At 63.4% G+C, this 20,025-nt stretch overlaps 1 protein-coding gene across 3 annotated transcripts in view; it reads right to left on the bottom strand.

The window, feature by feature from the left end:
* Window positions 1–221: 221 nt before the first annotated feature.
* Window positions 222–20,025, bottom strand: part of PTP4A3 (protein tyrosine phosphatase 4A3) — a 46,633-nt gene continuing 26,829 nt past the window's right edge. For 2 of the 3 annotated variants that reach the window (XM_030795108.1, XM_030795109.1), the window contains exons 2-6: window positions 9,451–10,392; window positions 6,651–6,743; window positions 4,732–4,862; window positions 3,978–4,052; window positions 222–1,716 (exon numbers count right to left, since the gene is read on the bottom strand). In XM_030795108.1, coding sequence (XP_030650968.1) covers window positions 1,599–1,716; window positions 3,978–4,052; window positions 4,732–4,862; window positions 6,651–6,743; window positions 9,451–9,555 — 522 coding nt within the window. In that variant the 5' untranslated portion in view covers window positions 9,556–10,392 and the 3' untranslated portion in view covers window positions 222–1,598. The remainder of the gene's footprint in view (window positions 1,717–3,977; window positions 4,053–4,731; window positions 4,863–6,650; window positions 6,744–9,450; window positions 10,393–20,025) is intronic. The other variant, XM_030795110.1, reaches the window with a different exon arrangement.

Genomic DNA, 20,025 nt, shown 5'->3' with positions numbered 1-20,025 from the left:
CCTCAGTCCCAAAGTGCAGCACCCCAAGGCCCCACCTCCATGCCCCGTCCCCCTGCCGCCCCCCGAGGTGGGACACCCCTAGCTGTAACTGGGAGGCTTACCAGCCTGTCTTCCTTGCAACCCTGCTAGACTGTGAGCCTCTTGGGGCAGGGACATGGCTACACAGGGCCAGCAGAGGTGACCCCAAAACTTGGCTGGTGGATTGAAAAAATACAGCAAACTTCACCCAACATGCATTAGATTTGAGTTCCAAATGTGTCTGAGGAAAGGAGAGAGCAACCATCCGGGACAGCTGTTGCCTTTTCTCCATGCAGGAGCTGGGGGAGCCAGGTCTGCGGCCCCCTTAGCCATCTGTTGGTCTTGGAGGCAGGGCTCCCCGAGAAGGGGCTTTTGGGGTTTCCACATCTCCCCATCTTGTCCACTGACCTCCTCCAGCACCTGCCCCAGTCGCTCCTTGCTGGAACCTCCTGGGGCCCCAGGACAGAGACCACTCCCAGGCTCTCCACACCCTGGGGCCAGCCCTAGGCCCACCTTCCTCCCAGCTGGGGCCATGCCCTCCATGCACCCCGGCCTAGGGTGGGGCCAGGACCCAACACAGACACTGCACCCAGGAAGACATGAGCATCCGGTCCACACCCTCCGGCGGGCCCTGGTCCAGGCCTCTCACATCCAGCCCCAGGTGCCCGGGCGGTACCCTCCCTCCCTGGGGTGATGGACGGTGCCTTCCTCCACCCAAGCCACCACCTGCCCCCTTCTCTGTGCCTCGGAGCCTGAAACATGGACACCTGGTTTGGGCAGCCCAGGGACCAACCCGCCGGACACAGGCCCTGAGGAGCTGCCAAATGAATCCCAGCCCATCCTGCAGAGGACAGTGCTGGTGACCTGCCTCGCCTTCTAATGTCACAGTCCCAAGAACCATCAACACGGCCACCCTGGCCAAAGCTGGGCTCCCGCCTGGGTATCAGGACAGGACACGGCAGGCCGGCCCCAGGGTCGGGGTGCAGGGACCCAGAGCGGCCACCAGAGGGCAGCGCAGGAGCACGCGGGAGCCCCATCCTGGGCGGCAGCCCAGCATCCAGACAGCGGCCTCTGGGGCCCCCAGGCCACCGGCCCGCCCCGCCTGACGCCGCAGCCCACTCCACACACACAGCCACGGCTCCTGTTTTATTGCCTTCGAGTGTCCAGAGCACCTGACTGCCCCGGGGTCTAATAATTTAAGGTGCCGAGAACAGGTCAGGGCAAGGGGTTGCAGAGGAGGGGCTGGGGGCCCAGTGGTTACAAAATATACCCCCGCCCCGCAACAAACAGGCTAGAGGAGACCGACCCGGCTGGTGTGGGAGGGGCGGGCAGGGGGTCCAGGGAAGAGGGCGCCCAACCCACCTCGGAGAGACAGAGCCACGGCCAGCGCCGCCACAGGGGGCGGCAGAGACAGGAGAAAAGGCCCAGAGGTCACACGGGGCCCGGGGGGCTCCTCGGACACAAGTGCACGGAGGTGTCAGGGAGGAAAAGGCGATGTGGGGCCAGCCAAGGCCTGGAGCCCCGCTGGGCCGCACAGAGCAGGGCTGGGCAGGGCCACCAGGTCCAGCCAAGGTCCTGAGCTACATGACGCAGCACCGGGTCTTGTGCGTGTGTGGGTCTTTGAACCGCAGCCTCTGTTTGGGCCGGTATTTCTCCAGGTAGGTGAGCTGCTTGCTGTTGATGGCTCCGCGGCGCTTCCTGGGAAGAGGGGGACAGGAACAGGGATCATCCAAGGCCCTGGCTCGGCCACCTCACCTGCCCCAGGGAGCTGGAAGCTGAGAGTGCAGTGGGCTAGAGTAAGGCCTTGCGGCTGGCGAAGCCCCTCCCATCCCAGGGCCTTGGCTCGGCTGCTCCCAGAGTCAGTCACCCTTTCCTGGCCCCCTGCAGCTCACCCCTGCTTGCCTTCCAAACTCACCAAAGCGCCACCTCCTCCAGGCTGACTCTGGGCTCCCTACAGCCCCCAGGCTTCCCCAGCTGGGTAGGGCCTACCCCAAGGCCATGAGCAGGCAACAAGGGTGGTGCCTGGGCACCTCCACCATCCAGGAAGTGGGGGGGGGGCCTGTGAGTAAGGGAGGGGCTGAGCCCAGAATTCCGGCCCAGCTGCGCGACCTTCCCTTACAGCAGGGACCTGGGCTGCAGGCTCACCCTGTCCCCACCACCACCTGGTCCTTACAGCGGAAACCTGGGCTGTACACTCACCCTGTCGCCGCCACCTGCTCCTTACAGCGGGGACCGGGGCTATGTGCTCCCCCTGATCCCGTCACCTGGTCCTTACAGTGGGGACCTGGACTGTACGCTCACCCTGCCCCTGCCACCTGGTCCTTGACCACATGCACCTGGCTGGGGTGGACAGGAAGACTTCCTGGAGAGGATGCTGCAGCCACACCTGAGAGGCCCTGAGGTGACAAGCATTGGGGGCCAGGGGCTGCCCACCCAGTGCCTCTGGAGGCTCATCCATCCCCACCTGCCATGACCTCAGGCATAGCCACAGGCTGGCCCTGGCCAAGGAGTGGGAGCGGCAGTAGCACAAGGAGTCTCTGCCCAGCAAAGCTGCAGGTGCCCTGTGTGGCTCCACCATGCTTGCTTCCTCTGCCCAGCAACCGGCACGCTGAGGAAGGCACAGCCTTCAGCCAGGCCTCCGCATAGGGCCCCCACCAACAGACATGAAACGGGCAAGAAACGCCTGTGCTGTTCTGAGTCGTTGGGGTTCGGGCCTGGCTGTTTCTGCAGCATGGCCCAACCTGTCCTGAGCAGCGCAGCCTCAGGTGCAGGGAGCCACACAGCAAAAGCCACAAGGGAGAGACAAGCCCTTGCTCAGTGAGACGTAGGGTGGGGAGACGGCCCGGGGAAGGTGCTCGCCTGTGTGCAACCGCATGTGTGAGAGTGCATGTCATGTGTGAGTGCACACGTGTGTACGTGCCTGAGTGCATCCATGTGTGTCCATGTGTGCAAACACCCACTTGTCTGTATGTGCCTGTGTTCACACACCTGCCTGTACATGTGTGCCTGCATATGTCTGGGTCTGTGTGTGCACACATGTGCTTGTGTGTGAATGTGTGCCTGTATGACCCCCGTGCATGTCTGCGTGTGAGCGTGCACATCCCAGGGTCCCCAAGGAGACCTGAGCACCTGCAGGCCACACTCTCACCCAGACCCACAGGGCAGGCCATGCTCTCACACAGACCCACAGGGCCAGCTGGCATGGCCGGGAACAAGCCTGCCTCTGGGAGGAAGAGATGGCCCCGCCAGCCAAGCCTGTCCGAGGAGTACCACGGGTGTGTCACACTCACGGGCACACACATGGTGGGTTGGGCAGGGGCAGGCTTCAGGTGCCGCATCCGTTCCTCCAGAGTTGGCCCTGCCATCCCGGCCAGACTCCCCCAGGACCCCCTGGGCAGTGGGCAGATGGCAGCCCTCCCCAGGGAGGACACCAACTGACAGGGATGGGGCAGGTGAGCTGGCCTGGAAGCCTCCAAGGAGGGCGGGGAGGGGCTGAGCTGGAGAGCTGGGGGTTGGGGGGAGGGGTGGTGAGCAGCTGGACTCAGAGCAGCCCTGAGACACTAGCCCAGTGTCAGCATCCCTGGGGGTGGACACGGTGTGGTGTGGGGTTTCAGGTTCTAGTTTTTCATGGAGGGACTGAACTGGCTGGCTCTGGGGATCCTTCCACCCCTGTCAGGATGGCTGGGACAGAAGGAGCTCTGTCTGTGGAGGGCGGGCAGGACGGCGTGGCGGGTGGCCTCGCTGGGTCCCTGCGTGGCTGCATGGTCACTCGGGGGCTGCTGTCCCCACCCATCAGAAACACCTCGGGCTTCCCCATTTCTGCAGCAAGGCCCAGCTTGTGCTGATCGACGCAGCCTCAGGGTGACAGAACCACACAGCCAACACCGCCGCCCTTCATGGGCAACCGGATCTCCCCTCCCCCAGCGCTCACAGCCCACCCCACCACCGCGGCCACTCACTGGCGGATGAACTGGATGGCGTCCTCGTACTTCATCCCGCTCTCAATAAGGGCCAGCGCCACAAGGACTGGAGCCCTGGGGGCAAACAGCAGAGCTGGGGTCATCGGAGCCTGCACACCCCTGTCCCCTTGGCAGGGCACCTGCTGAAGATGCAGGGCACGGGGGCCCGAAGGGCCAGACTCCTCCCTGCCTGAAGCTCCCCCATGCAGCCCACAGCCTCACAGCCCAGCCTGAGCACTGGGTCTAAATCCTGGCTCCCACCTAGGCAAGCTCTCTGTGATCTGCTGGGGGAGGGTTAAATAAGGGCCCGCGGGTGAAGTGCTAAGAGCCGGATCCATGCCTGCTATCAATTCTGCTTGCCTGGGTCCCCCTCTGCAGATGGGGGTGTCCCACTGGTCATGTCATCCGATCCCAGCTGCCATTCTTCCTCCCATCCTCCCAGCTGGGGGTCTGAGGCCCCAGCTGTGTGTGGGGGGATCTTTGTGTCTGGGGAGGGGGATGGTAGCCCTTTCCTGCACAAGACGTCGGGATGGTTTCAACCACAGCAGGAAGAAGTTGGGTTAGACTTTGGGAAGCACTTCCTCTCTGTGATGCTGGGAGAGGACCAGTCTGGGAGCCCCAGCACTAGGGGCGCAGGCCCCCTGGGAAGGTAGCGTGGACATGTGTTCAAGACCCACATCCAAAAGCGAGGCTGTCAGACCACGAGATGCCCAACCACCTGACATGGCGAGCCCCACCCCGCCCCGACACTCACCGGCCCAGGCCGGCCACGCAGTGCACAGCCACGCAGCTGCCGGGGGCCTCACAGAACTTGGCCTTCACCAGGCTCAGCCAGTCTTCCACTACCTTGCCGGGTGGGGGCGCCCCATCGTCAAACGGCCAGTCCTGCGGAAGGAAGCAGACGTGAGGACCCCCAGCAGAGGGAGGGTAAAGAGGCAGCGCTGGAGGTCAGGCGAGGACAGGGAGCTCTGAGAGGCAGAGGGTGCCAGGAGCCCGCTAGGGTGGGGACGGCAGACAGAGGGCATACAGGAGGGGCACAGCTTGGCCATGGGCACTCCATGGTGAGTGCTTCAGACTCCTCATCACTCCCCGTACACTGCAGCTGTCCCCTCCTCCAGGAAGCCTTCCTGGGCCACCCCACCCCTTTCCTCCTCCAGAGTCGCACAAATCCTAATCCCCACACCTGTCAGCCGAGCTCTGGTTCTGGGTCACAACCCCTCATGCCTGTGTGCCGGTGGCAGCCTGAGAGGTTTTGGGTCGGCTGGTGCAAGGGGTCTCATCCCCTGTAGTGGCATGCAAAGACAGCTGGCACATGCCACATACAGCCCAAGTACCAGGAAAGACTGAAGACAGGGCTGTGGGGTGAGACAGGGCCCACATTTCTGAGGGCAGGACTCGCAACAGGCAGTTCCACCGGGCCCCGGCCCATTGTTCCTGGGGGTTAATTTGGTCTTGGAAGGTGACCTGCGCTTCCCGCTGTCCCGGCCCCCAGTGCCCTGGATCGGTGGGCAACGTGAGTCTTCCTAGGGGAGGGCCCGGGCCAGGGCGCTGCAGTAGGAATGGACACGTTTCAGTCTTGGGAAGGCGGGTTCGTGCAGGGCCGCGGGACTGTGCCAGGCCTGGGGTTGTCTGGTGCCAGGGAGAGCCCGCTGGGCCCACTGAGGCAGACACACAGCCCTTGGGGGCATCTCACCCCTCCCCAGCCTCCAGGCAAGGCAACTCCTAGAGACAACTGGTGTGCACAGCTACTTACGTCTGACCCCAATCCCTCCCGCTGCTGTGGAAGGCGAGGGAGGGTGTGGGCGCACCCCATGGGAGAAGCGGGGACATGCCTTTGCCTCCCATTCTTCCAAGCAGCCTCGCTTTGAGGTGAGGAACCCAAGGCTCGGAGTGACCTGCAGGGTCGCAAGGCTGGGGAGGGCAAAGGCGGGATGCAGCCCAAGGCCTGTCTGACCCCAAACCGCCAGTGCTGCCACCATTCCAAACCGCCAAGCTGAGGTCACAAAACTGCAACCACAGCCAAAAGCAGAGTCCTGGGATGAAAAGCAGTGACTGAGGGGTGCTCCGCACTGAGGAGACTGAGGCCCAGGCGCAGCTGGGCGGGCCTGCACCAGGGGGGCAGTCGTCCACCGGGCCGGGTGTGGACCTCCCTGGGGCTGGCTCTGGGCCTGCAGCTGCTGTGGCCCACCCCCCAAGGATATGGCAGCAGAACCGCCCCGCTCCCCGCCCAGACCTAGGTCCCCAGGGTCAAAGGAGCCAAAGAAACCGCCCAAGGGTCCTCCCCAGGAGCCTGCTGCCTGGCAACAGGGCCCCAGCCGCCCGGGCAACGAGACTGAGAGGCACCCAAGACAGGCCCAGAGGGCCTGAGACAGGCGGAGGATCCCACCCGCCACCTTGGCCGATGCACCAAGCATGTGCCACCCCTGCCTGGCGAGCCAGGCTGGCCCACCCTAGAGACAGAAAGACTGGTGCACAAGGGTGACTTTCTTGAGGTCACACGGCCCAACACCCTGGCCTTCCCTTGATGTTCCCAGACACACACGTGGCCCAGGCACAGACATGCCCAGGGCTGCCACGGGAGGGGCACCAAACCCTCTGCGCAGGCCCAGAGCCCCCCGCCCCACCCTCCCCCGGTGGCAGCAGTGACTAGGGTCCCCGTGGCGCACGCCTCACCACAACAGTAATGCCATCCTTCTCCAGCGGCGTTTTGTCATAGGTCACTTCACATACGCGCACCACGGTGGTAGCCCCGTACTTCTTCAGGTCCTGGGGGTGGGAGGACGGAGGAGGCAGGGCTGGGTTGGGGCTGCAGGGCTCAGGGGGGCAGGACCCACTCACCAGGGCTCCCAGGGCACAGCTGTGTCCCCCACAGTCACCCAGGACTTGGACATGTCCCCTCAGACCTCTCGGGGTGGAGCCTTGTCCCCTCAGTCCCCCGGGGCAGGGTCATGGCCCCTGAAGGCCCCAGGGAAGGGCATGTCACCCTCCAGCCAGGCAGACCCTGATGCAGTGAGGCCCACCAAGAGTGGACTTCAGGCTCCACTACTGGTCAAGGTGGTGTCTGGGTGTGGAAGAGCCTGTCCTAAGTCCCTTGGGCCACCCAGCAGAGGCAAAGGTGTCCCCACCTACATTCACAGTAACCAGCAGCTGGGATCCCAGCTGCACAGCACACCACTCCCTCCTCTGGGGCGCTCAGGACCCCAGATCTACCAGCAAGGACATTTCTTCCAGAAAAGCTACCGGGTCCCTGCAGCAGGAACTGGACTCCCCAGCCCACATGTGAGCCCCTGCATCCGAACAGCGACCCCAGCTGAGCCGCAGGGATGGGTCCGGTCTTTGGGGTATAAGAGGGGCGGGCATCAGCTGGGGCACCTCAGAGCAGGGAGGGTGGGCACCGCTCAGATGGCAGCCAGGAGGAAGCTGGGCCCTGTACGCCAGCAGGGAAGCCCCACACGAGCAGGGAAAAGGTCGTGGTGGTTCACAGCCAGGCCGATGTTTATACCCCCACTGCGGGGGATCCACTCCACAGGGGTCACGTGCAGGGGCTGTTCCCACCCCACCCGCTCTCGTAGCTATTTTGGGAGGGATGAGGAATCAGCTGCTGGGTCTTGCTGGTCACGGCACAGGGACCTGGAACACAGAGAGGCCAGCACCCAACTATCTGAGAATGCAGGGAGCAGGCAGGGTGCTGGGCTCTGTGGTCATGGGGTACCTCAGAGGTCCTCTGCACCCTCAGCAGAGGGAATGGCCACCCAGCCCAGGGCTCAGCCCTGGCCCTGGTCACAGGCTGAGCCCTTCCTGATCCTGGTCACACACTGAGCCCTGATCCTGGTCATGTCCTGAGCCTTGATAGTCACACACCTCTGAGCCCTAATCCTGGTCACATGCTGAGCCCCAACCCTGGTCACACATTGAGCCCTGATCCTGGTCACATACCGAGCCTTGATCTGGGTCACACACTGAGCCCTGATCCTGGTCAGACATTAAGTGTTAACCCTGGTCACAGGATGAGCCCTCCCTAACCCTGCTCACCTACTAAGCCCCAATCCTGGTCACACACTGAACCCTGATCTTGGACACACACTGAGCTTCAACCCTGGTCACCTACTGAGCCCTGATCCCAGACACACGTCAAACCCTGACCCTGGTCACACACTAAGCCCTGATCCTGGACACACAATGAGCCTCGACCCTGGTCACACATTGAGCCCTGATCCCAGACACACACCGAACCCTGATCCTGGTCACACAGACCCCTGATCCTGGTCAAACACTGAGCCCCAACCTTGGTCACACACTGAGACCTGACCTTGGTTACAGGTTTCACCCTGATCCCAGTCATATTCTGAGGCCTCGCCCTGGCCACTCACCATGCTGTTCTCGCCAATCTTTCTGTAGATGCTGCCGTTATCTCAAGGGTCTCAGCTGTGAGAGGGACAGCCATCTTTTGTGGGGCACCTGGCTCAGTGTCCAGGGTCCAGGCTTCCTGATGGCAGGGTGCCCAATGCCTCCTGCTGCTCTACAGTTCTCAATGCCCTCTCACGCCCAAATCCCTGTTTCATTATGACAAGACCATGATGGCTTATCTCATGTCACAGGGGAAAGGACTCAGCCATAAATGACCCTGCACACAGCTGCAGCCTCTGACACAGCCTGGCACAGTCAGAGGCTCTGTCAACTGCCCCGCACACCACTGCAGACTCTGCAAACGGCCCCAGGCCTGCAAACAGCAGGAGTTCTGCAGAGGCCAGGCTCCTCCAGGAGGCCCTGCAAGTCGCTCCAGACTCCACCCCCAAGAAAGCTTCTGTAAACGCATCTGGTCCCATCTGCCAGGGTTGCCAGCGGCAGGCATCTCGGCTGGCTCTCCAGGGGACAGTGGTCCCTCCCTCCTGTGGTCAGCGCTGACCCTTGCTCAGTCCCTCCTCACACAGAGATCTGGGCCCTGAAGCCCTTAATCCAGCCTGGTCTAACCCGAGGCCTCATCCAGAGCCCAGCAACATCTGGAGGCCTGGGCTAGCCATGGAGCCAACCTGCATACCTGTCCCCCCTCTGCCTGTTTCCCCATTAAGCAGCCACTTCTCATACCAAGGCACCTCCTGCGCGCTCAGCCTATGCACAGAGGTCAAAAGGACAGCCCAGGCCACGGCTGAGCATGCAGAGCCTGGTCCACGTACCCCCCGCCTCACCCCCTGCCTCTATCCACAGTGTGGAGTCCCTCCTATCACATGCCAGCCCCCTGCAGGCCTCCCAGGGGATCCAGTTGATCCCCTAACACCCTCACCCCCAACCCCCAGGGCACCCCCATGTCCCTCCTCCAGGATCCTACAACAGGCGGACTGGGCTTTGCTCCAAGGCTGTGAGCCCTGTCTGGCCAGCCGGGGCTGGGGACCCCTCTTGGGAGGCCTGAGGGCAGCTCAGCCAGGCTTCCCAGACACCTGGGCCACCTGCCTGCCACGCCTCCGTCTCCACTCACCTCAATGAAGGTGCTGAGCGTGGCGTTGGTGGGGTTGTGGGTGATGAGGAAGCGCATGTGCTTGTAGCTCACCTCCACCGGGGCCGGGCGGTTCATCCGAGCCATGGCGCCTCCCGACGGGCCCGGCAGGGCAGAAGGGACTGCAGAGAAGGCTAGGGACACGACCTGAGAAGTCCCCACACACCCCCAAAAAATGAGGAGAACGAGATCCCTGTGCTTGTCCAAGAGAAAGGAGATTTAAAAACCCACCCCCATACCCCGCACAAATATTGTGCAAATACTTGGGTGTGGGGGAGGAAGCTGCCCAGTGTTTCGATAATTAAAAAAGAAAATCCAACTCTTAAAAAAGAAAAGGAACAAAACAGCCCCCCGCAAAGTAAAGTGGGCAACTCCAAACTCCCGTCTCTCAGAGCTGGATAGTCATAAACAGGCAAAAAATAAAAAGAACAACCAAAAAAGCTCAGCAAAGAAAACTTAAAAACCCAAAGTGAACCCGGCCGCCAAGCAGTGTCCAGAGCTGGACCCCACGCTGGGGGCGCCCCCTCCGCATCGGTGGATGGGCAGACAGCCCCCTTCACTCAGAGGTGGGCCCCAAGCCCCCAAGGGCTAGAGGAAGAATGAACTTGAACTGAACCAACTCCAGCAGCCTTGGGCCAGGGGTCACAGGCAGCGGCCGTGGGGACAGCGGCCTGTGACGTGCAGGGCCTGTGTCACGTTACCCCATCAGGGTACAGTGAGTCCTGGAGTGGGGCAGGGGGCTCAGGCGGTAGAGCTGGCCCCAGGCTGGGCAGCAGAGGCCATCGGCAGGCGAGGGCAATGGTGAGAGCCAGCGGCGCGGGGACCCCTCAGCAGCAGGGACGGCGACCCTGGGCGCAGCAGTGCTCAGGGCTGGGCCCCGTGGCCCACTCCATGAACCCCAGGCGAGTCCACAGCACACAGCATCTGTGGGGAAAGACGAAGGAAATGAATAGAAAGGGGTCACAGGGGGCCCCACCTCCCATGAGGGGTTCGTGCCTGCCCTGAGCCCACAGTCACAGGCGACACCTCTCCCAGAGCCCTCCTCCTGACCATGCTGAGAGAATGACCCTCCTGGGTCTGTTTCCTTATGCGGGAGCACAAGGAAGCACGGCTCCTGCCAGGACTGACCCACGGACTGGAAGCGGCAGGGCAGCCACCACACAGCCAGCAGGGCATGACGGAGGACAGAGGGGCATAGGGATTTCAGGAACACACACACCCCCGAGGACATGATGAACCCCAGCACACAGATGACAGGTCCCTCTGTGGGGACAGAGGCCGAGTTCCCCTAAGAAGCCTGAGCCTGGCCCCTGCCCATCTGCCGTGATCCACCCCAGGACAGCTGCCCTCTCCTCTTCCGATTCTTGACCACTGCAAACGTCTGAGCCCAGGTCTCTCTGGGTGGCCCACCCTCAGGGAATGGGGCCCAGGTGCTCAGCCAGTGCTGCCAGCACAGGGAGGTGAGGGGCCTGGCCCCACACGCAGCCATGGGCCACCCTAATTGCCTCTTGCTTTCTGCAGAAAGTCTCCTGCCTGTCAGCAGCGCCCTGCCCACCAGTGTCCCCCCACCACTGTGTCTCCACTGCTAACACAGGGCTCAGCCAGGCTGGGGGATAAACAGGACAGCTCTGTCCCTCTAGGAGCTCAGGGAGGCGGGGACAGACCATGCCAATGGGCCAGCCATCAGGCACACATGCCAAGGTGGTGACAGCACAGGTGGCCAGGAGTGGGTTCACACCATGACAGGGCCCTGAAGAGGGAGGCTGCAGGGGGGCCACAGTAACCCAAGGCACCTCCACGCCTGCCTCTCTCCCTTTCTGGGTCTCATGACCCCAAAGCTCCTGGGCAAAGGGGTTCCAGGAGCACGCAGCCCCCTTCTCTCTCTACGGAAGGGCTGGGAGACCTTGAGCAAGGTGCCGGCCTCTTTGTTACCCCATTAGCACGATGAGGGGTGACACAAGTGACCCAAGCTATGCTTGGGCACTGCTGCTGAGGGGTCCCCGCGCTGCTGGCCCCGGCTGTGACCCAGCTGTTAGCAGACTCTCCAGCACCCTAGACTCAACCCAAGCCCGGCCCTGTCACTACTGCCTGCCACCCAAGGAAAGGCACTTCAGGGCCCCTCGCCCAGCAGAGCCCTCCATTCCCCAACCCACCTCCTCTCACCTGTGCCCCTGCCCCAGCCCCAGCACCCCCTTCCCAGCTGCCCACCAGGCAGGCTGGGCCCTTGGAGCTTCAGCTCAGGTGCAGGTCGGGCTTGAGGCCTGGGCCCCTGGACTCAGAGGGTGGCTGCATGGGACACTGGGCTCCTCCTTGCCTGCCCTCCACACCGTGGGTGGCAGCCAGCGCTCACAGGCTCAGAGCAGCCGCCACACCTCAGGCTCTGTCCACTGTGTGGTTCTAGGAAGGTTAAAATGGGCGGTGGGTGCCAGGCGCAGTGGCTCACTCCTGTAATCCCAGCACTTTGGGAGGCCAAGGCGGGCTGATCACCTGAGGTCAGGAGTTCGAGACCAGCCTGACCAACATGGAGAAACCCCATCTCTACTAAAAATAAAAATAAAAATAAATAGCCAGGCACAGTGGTGCATGCCTGTAATCCCAGCTACTCCGGAGGCTGAGGCAGGAGAATCACTTGAACCTGGGAGGCAGAGGTTGCAGTGAGCCGAGATCGCTCCATTGCCCTCTAGCCTGGGCAACAAGAGCAAAACTTCGTCTCAAAAAAAAAAAAGGCAGTGCGGTGGGACGCCCAGAAGGAGGTAAAGGTGGAGACAAGGATCCTGTCCCCGGTCCCGCCAGCCCCCACCTTGCCCAGCTGGAGGGAGCACAGGCTCTGAGTGTGGGTGAGGGAAGCCACCGTCTGCTAACAGCACACAAACACCTGGGTCCCTCCTGGGGCAGCAGGACGTCCCTGTGTGTGTGCACGCGGGAGCCGAGCTCATGTTTACAGAAAGAAAGGAGGAAAAGCACCGGAGAAGCCACAGTATTGGGCCTCTCCCTGAGGGGCTGACCAACCCCTCAAACCCACAGCTGCCAGGGACCCGGAAAGACCCCACAGGCACCAGCACGCAGCCTGGACCTGCTGCCTAGTGGCCCTGGACAGGTCCTCAGGGCTGCAGGCTATTGGGAGGGAGGAGGCTCTGAACCACCCCACACTACCCCCCACTGAAGGCCTAAGGATGCCACACATCTGCCGGAATCAGGGGGTTAGCCTGGGCTACGCTCAGGGGTCACAGCCCAGGCTAGAATGGGGTCGGGGTCCAGGGAGAGGCTGGACCAGGCTCGGCTGGGGTCTTGCCACACACCCCACTTGTCTCTGCAGCCTAGAGCCCCTACCCCCGCCCCAGGTGAGAGCAAAGCAATGATGTCCCGGCACCACTGTGTGGCTCTGCCCTGCCTGGTGGCTGTCCCCCAAGGGAGAACATCCCTCCCTAACCGCACGCCCCCAGTGAGGTCACCGGGTAGGGCCCTGAGAGCAAGGGTTAAGGATCCCCAGGGATGGGCACTAAGAACTCCCTGAAGCCGAAGCCTCAGGCTTCCCATCTGCGAAATGGCGACAGGTTGCTCCTGCCTCCCTGTGTCGTGAGCCGCTACCATCCCCACCAAGCCGCCGCCCACAGCACGAGGACCCACTGGCAGCCGTGGCCCCTCCTTCCCTCCTGCTACCAAGCCCTGCAGAACCCTTCCCAAGATCTGGCTCAGCCTCCTCGCACCAGCAGGCCCAGAGCCCTCAGCTATTTCTCAAGACCCTTTAAGGGAGAGTCCATCCTTGTCCCTGTTTGCGAGATGAGGAAACAAGCCAGGAAGAGGGGAGGACATTCTCCACCAGGGCCACACCAGGTGTCCAGTTAACTGGGTTCTCTCTGGCTCAAGTCTAGGAGGCAGGAACAGCACGGAACCCCCGTACAGAAAATGAAATCGAGGTTCAGGGAGGCCACCGCCCTCCTTCCCGATGACACAGCAGGTGAAAAAGTTTGAATCCAGCCCCCACTTCAGAGAGGGCCCCCCCACTGTGATTTGGGGGGATGAGGCTGGAGGCCCGGGGCTCAGTGGGTCTCAGGAAAAGTAAGGCTGCGCCGCAGTCAGGGCTGAGGTGGGCGCTCTGGGGAGTCCCGGGGAACCAGACGCGGGTGGGGTCGTGGTAAGGGGCGCGGCTCCCGCCCAGCCCTCCAGAGGGCGCCACCTCCTCCCCGGCGGGGCTGGGGTCCCGGAAGGCCTGGGTCCGCAGCGTCCCCACCTGCCAGGCTCACCCGCGCCGCAGGCGTCCCGCCGCCTCCATACGCGCCGGCCGGGCGGTGCCCACGGTGCTGGGCCTGGGTCGGGGCGCCACCCCTCCGCCGCGGAGCCGGCTCCAAGCGCTGCCGCCACCGCCGCCTGCGGCTATTTATAGCGCCCGGGCGTCACGTGGGGGGCGTGACCGGCTGGCGACCCGGCTGCCGGGGGCTCCCACACCTGCCGCCTAAATATAGCCGCGCCCTGCCCGGGAAACAAAGGGGCCGCGCAGGGCGGGCGCGGGGAAGAGGAAGCCCGGCCAGGAAAGGGAAGTGCGGGGCGCGGCGAGGGCCGGGGGCGCTGCCGCCCGGGTCCCCTCCTTCCTCCCGCCGGCCGGCCGGCCCAGCGCCCTCTCCCGGTGCGCGCCATCCCTAGAACCTCGGAGCTCCCCCTGGCCCCCTCATGGGGCTGCACGGGCCTGTGGGCTGGGGGTCCAGAGGGCAGGAGCCGCCGGGCCGCGCTCCTGGTAGGGAGGCCTGGAAGGAGCGCGCCCAGCTTTGGAAATGGAAATGCGGCCCCGCTGTGCAGGTGCTGTCCTGCACCCTGAGGAGGAGGGCGCCCGAGTCCCTCCAGTTCAGACCCCCTGCCCAGCTCACTAGCCCCACCGCCCGGGCACTCCTCCATGTATTTACTCAGCACCCACCGTGTGCCAGACACTGCTGTCCCCTCACTTAATCCTCACGATCCAGCTGTGGCTGGCTACGCTGGTCTCCCCTAGCGTACTGGTGAGGAAACTGAGGCACTGAAACGAGGAACACACTCAGGTAACACCGGCAGGCAGGATTCAGCCAGGCGGCGGGCTCCACAAACTCCGAGGCTCGGCACTGATGCCCCGTCTTCCAGGAAGCCCTCCCAGACCCTCTCAAGCAAACACCTCCCTGCGACTCCTGGCTCTGCCTCCCGGGAGCACTGTGCCGGGAACTCGTGTGCTCCCCAGACTAAGAGCCCCAGGGGTGCAGCTGGCATCACCGCCCACTCTGTGCCCACCCTGGCCACCCAGGGCCCTCAGAGCAGGGTGGAGGCGCACGGGTGGCACCCCCAGCACGGGGTCCCTGGAGGTGTGGCCTTGCTTGCAGCTCTCAAAACAACCTGGTCCCTGCAATCTGAGGTCATCAAGGGGCCCAGCTGAGAGCACGACCCCCCCTCCCACCGCCAGGCTCTCCCCACCCACACTTCCAGACAGCATCACCATCAGCCTGGCCCAGCTGTGCTGGCAACCCTCGCCTCCTCCCACCTCCAGGTGGGCAAGCAGGCAGGCGAGCCGAGGACAGGAGGGCTGTGACCAGTCTGAAGGGCCCCATGGGAGCCCCCAACCAAGGGCGCACCAAGCCAGGTAGCCTTGCCTGCCAGCTCATGGACCCCCAAGGGTGTGAGCTCCTTGGCAAGGACACCCACCCACGTGGGTGCACCCAGCACCACAGGGAGATGCTAGGCTGTGACTCCTGCCCAGTGCTCTCAGCTCACCACTTCCAGCAGCGTCTCCCTGAAGGTCCAAGACAGGAATGGGTCAGCTTCAGGGACTCTACCCCACCAATCTCCAACCTCAGCCACTTTCTAAGGATACCAGGCTAGATACTGCATTCCACAAGCAAGGCACTAACACCTGCCACACTGCACTGACAAACCATAACAGCTCAGAGAAGCTGAGCAACCCTTCTGAGTCACACAGCCAGAAGGCAGAGGAACCACATTTGGAGCTGGGTCTTGCAGCCCCCCAGAGACCCTGCTTATCCCAACCCTAGCCCTCTGGGAGAAAGGACCTCTGGGGTAAGCTGCTCCTGCCACCCCAGCCTCAGTTTTCTTATCCATAAAAGGGGTCTCAGAGTGAAAGTTCCCATGAAGCTCTGTGATGCCACAACCAGACAGAGCCCATCATGCCTCTGGGGCTACAAAGGTGGACCCCAGCATCCTCATCACCCCCACCCGGGCTCCACCCCCTTGCCTGGGGCCCTCTGGCTGGGCCTGGGGGGCACCTGCTGCAGCTGGCACAGCCCCAGGCCTTTCGGAGAAGTCTATTTATATCTGGGCAGGAGCCGTTCCTGGAATCCTCCCAGAGTAGGCCCAAGTCCGCCCATTTCTAGGGGGGCCAGGAGGGGAGACCCAAGCAGGACAGCCCACGCTTGATGCACTAGGACGCCTTCCCAGAGTCCTCCAGGCCCCTGCACCTGGCAGCTCCAAGGGCCCAGCCCCCTCACTGCCACATCCCCCCATGCTATCCCATCCCCTCTCCCCAACCCACCCCTCTCCCCACCCCACCCCATCGCCAATCCCCACCCCGCCCCACCCCACCCCCTCTCCCCACCCCATCCTCTCTCCCCACCCCACCCCATCGCCAATCCCCACCCCATCCCCAATCCCCACCCCACCCCACCCCAGCCCCTCTCCCCACCCCACCCCATCCCCAGTCCCCACCCCACCCCATCCTCTCTCCCCACCCCACCCCCAATCCCCACCCCACCCCCTCTCCCCACCCCACCCCATCCCCAATCCCCACCCCACCCCCTCTCCCCACCCCACCCCATCCCCAGTCCCCACCCCACCCCATCTTCTCTCCCCACCCCACCCCCAATCCCCACCCCACCCCCTCTCCCCACCCCACCCCATCCCCAATCCTCACCCCACCCCCTCTCCCTACCCCACCCCATCCCCTCTCCCCACCCCACCCCATCCCCAATCCCCAGCCCACCCCACCCCCTCCCCACCCCACCCCCTCTCCCTACCCTACCCCATCCCCTCTCCCCACCCCCACCCCATCCCCTCTCCCCACCCCATCCCATCCCCAATCCCCACCCCACCTCATCCCCTCTCCCCACCCCACCCCACCCCATCCCCAATCCCCACCCCACCCCATCCCCTCTCCCCACCCTATCCCATCCCCTCTCCCCTTGCTATGTGTCCTTTAGAGTAGCGTGTTGCAGGCCCCAGGGAAGGCATCCCAACTGGAGGAGGGCTCAGAGATCCTCAGTTTCACCCCACCTCCCACACAGGCCCTGGCACCAAGAGGGCTCCCACTTGTTTGTGGAAGGAACAAATGACCCAACATTGTGGGCAGAGGGCCAGATCTGGGAAACACCAGAACCCATCACGGAATCTCAACCTCTGAGGTCTAGAGGAACCTCAAAGGTCACCTACGCCACATCTAAGCACTAGCTTGTACACCTCTGGTGATAGGGACCTCACTACTCCTTAGCAGCCCTCGCGCCCTCTGCCTCCAGGCAGCCTCCCAAGCTGTCGGTCCCAGGCCCCCTCTCTGGTGCTTCTGGGCACTCACTGCAGGGACGGGGACCAGCAGGAGGAAAGCCCCTGAGCAGAAGAAGCCCCAGGATGGCAGGTGATCTGGAGGGTGGGAGGTCAGGGAAGGCTTCCTGGAGGAACTGGCCAGGGGGGAGGCAGGCATGCTCCTGATGCCTGGAGTCTCACATCAGGCTTGATGCACTACCCCGACTCCATGTGAGACCCTGGGCCAGTGCTAGCCCTCTGGGGCCCATGGCCGCCTTTACAAATAGAGACGCTGCCAGAAAGAAAAGCCACCTTCCGAGATGGTGCCAGCTCCAAGCCAGTCATGGGGTGCCTGGCTGCGGCCTGGAAGCAGAGCTGTTGGGCGCCGGCTTGGGTTCTACCCGCTGGGCATCTACAGACGGCCGTGGGCTCCAAGGACATGCCCCTGTGCTCAGCCGCTGCCCCTCCAGGCCACACACAGCTTTAACAGTGCCTCCTGGGGCATTTCGCTAACTTGCCCACCCAGGAGGCCTGCCCTGCTCCTCCTACAGCTGCTCACATGCTGCCAGCCACCAGCAGTGCCCAGGCAGGCCACAGTTCCACCACAGACCTGGGGGCTGTAACCACTGCTTCCACAGGCAGGTGAGTAGGTGGGCACCTGGCGAGAGCATGGGCGAGGCCATGGGGCTCCACTCAAGCTGCCATTTGGCCCCAGGCACCCAGCATCAGGCAGGCAGCAGTGATGTCCGCCAAGCACCAGGAGCCTCCCAAATCTGTGGCCATTCAGGCCCTGCCAGGCCCACCCGGAGCCTCCCAACCTCCAATGGTACCAGGAGAACCACCCAGGTGATGGGTAGAAACCTGACCCCAGGAGGTGCTTAATACCACCCTGTGGCCTGCTGCGATGCCCAATCCCAACCCAGGACTCAGACCCCTACCCCCATAGCCCAGTGCCAAGCCCCAGCCCTCTCCACCTGGACTCAGCTCGGCCAGCCTCACCCTTGTGGGCCTGGACCGTTCCCTAATGGGACCTGGGATGCCAGAGGAAAGGAGCAAGGAAGGACAGGTGGCAGGAGGAGGAGGCAGAAGAGGGGGACAGTCACAGGGAGGGGTTCTGACCCCACTCACAAGGTGGCACCAAACCACGGCAGTCAGGACTGGGCTCTGGGCTCACAGGACCTAAGGGTCAAGCCCAGTGCTGCCTGTGACCATCTGAGCCCTGGTTCCCCACCTGTAAAAGCTATGGCAAGCCCTGGCTCACTGGGGTCTTGAGGGGACGAGGGGACAGTGGACACTGACAGCTGGAAGACCGGGCCTCTGGCAGCAGCTCAGATGAGGAACCTGAGGCACGGCCAGGGGAAGTGTGACTCCCAAATGTGGACATGCAAACCTTCACCCCTTCTGCCACCCTAGAAGCCCACCTGGTGGCAGAACAGGTAGCGCATCTTCCCTGCCTGGGGGCGTGACACAGCCAGGTCCCCCTCCCAGCTCCCCTCACCCTGCCCTTGTCATTCCCCCAGCACCCCAGCCCCCCACCTGCCCTTCCTGGGGACCGGGATGGGGGTGTCAGTGCTTGGAAAGCATCCCAGCAGCCACTGCCAGCCGGGCCACCTGTTGACACCACACGGTGCCACACTCCGGCACATAAGGCCTGCATCCTGGGCTGCCTGCCCTGCACAAAGCCCGCCACCCACCTCCCCATCCCTGCAGGGGGAGTCCTGCCCTCTACACTGCCCTGCACCCCCCTGAGGCTCAGCAGTGCCTCTGAGCCTCCCCTACTCCCACCCTGGACCAAAAGACTCCCACCAGCGTAGGACTGGAGACCAGGCATTCATCCGTTCATTCATCCGATTTGACAAATATGTACTGAGCACCTTCAAGGGCCAGGTGCTGGGCTAAGCTTGGGAGATTCAGGGAAGAAATGGACAGAACCAGCATACAGCCTGCCCACCTTCTCCTGCCCTCCCAGGTGGGGCTGTCCAGCCACCCCTCCACCCCCCTGCCCTGCCAAGCTGCCTCCCAGGCTCCCCAGGCGGGTGGGCCAGGTAATGACAATATCGTGAGTTTCCAGGGAGGGGTCCAGGGTGCCCACATGCTGGCATCTCTACTGAGTCGGGGGTCACTTCCTCCCTGGAGCCAAGCCACTTGGTTCCTCAAAGAGACCTCATGCCAACCTGTGCCTCAGTTTCCCAGGCTGTCACAAACAGGGTTAGAATGTAGGATGCCTGGCTCATAGCGGAGACACCGCCACGGCACGCAGATCAGGACCCAGGGCCGTCAGGCCTCCACTCCCCCTACTGTCCCCAGCCATCGGCGTAGCCAAGGCCTCCACGAGCTGCCTCCACGGGGCTGCCCACCTCCCCTCCCAGCCCACCCCTACAAGCTCCCTCCCCAGCTCCCAGCCTGGGTCATGCTCTGCTGGGAACACCACCTCCTCAGGGGAATCTTCACTAACTAGTAACAGCCACTCCCTGCACCTCGGCTTCCTCCTCGGAAATAAATGAATCAGGTCATAAAAAGTGCTCAGAACAGTGCCTAGTGCTGCCTGCGTGGCCCCTGTATCCCCAAACCCCAGAAAGGATGCCACCCCTTCTCCTCTGGTCTCGGTCTGGGTCCAGCAAGGAATGGGCCACCCAGGCTTGCGCATCCTCTGCGGCCACAGTGAGCCCCTGGCCGATGCCTCCCTGACCCCCCCGCTGTGGCCCTGACCCCCCTGGAACCACGATATGTCATTACCTGGCCCACCGCCTGGGGGTCTGGGGGCAGTGGCAGGGCAGGGGGGGGGGGGGGGAAGCCCACTGGGAGGGCAGGAGGGTGGGCAGGCTGTATGCTGGTTCTGTCCATTTCTTCCCTGAATCTCCCAAGCTAGCCGCACCTGGCCCTTGAAGGGCCCAGGTCTCAGGGCCTCTCACCCATGTCATTATGCCTTCTCCTTGTCAATGTCCCTGACACCCCCAGGCAGCTCAGGACCCCAACCAGAGAACCAAATGGGAGAGCACAGATCTGCCCCCAGAGGACCACCGCTGGGCCAGCCCTGCTTCCACCATCGAGGCCCCAGGGGCCCACTGGTCT

Source organism: Nomascus leucogenys, chromosome 16, assembly GCF_006542625.1.
Source record: "Nomascus leucogenys isolate Asia chromosome 16, Asia_NLE_v1, whole genome shotgun sequence".
Classification (NCBI taxonomy): domain Eukaryota; kingdom Metazoa; phylum Chordata; class Mammalia; order Primates; family Hylobatidae; genus Nomascus; species Nomascus leucogenys.
Note: the sequence above shows the minus strand (reverse complement) of the source record. Positions and strands in the feature narration are given on the sequence as shown.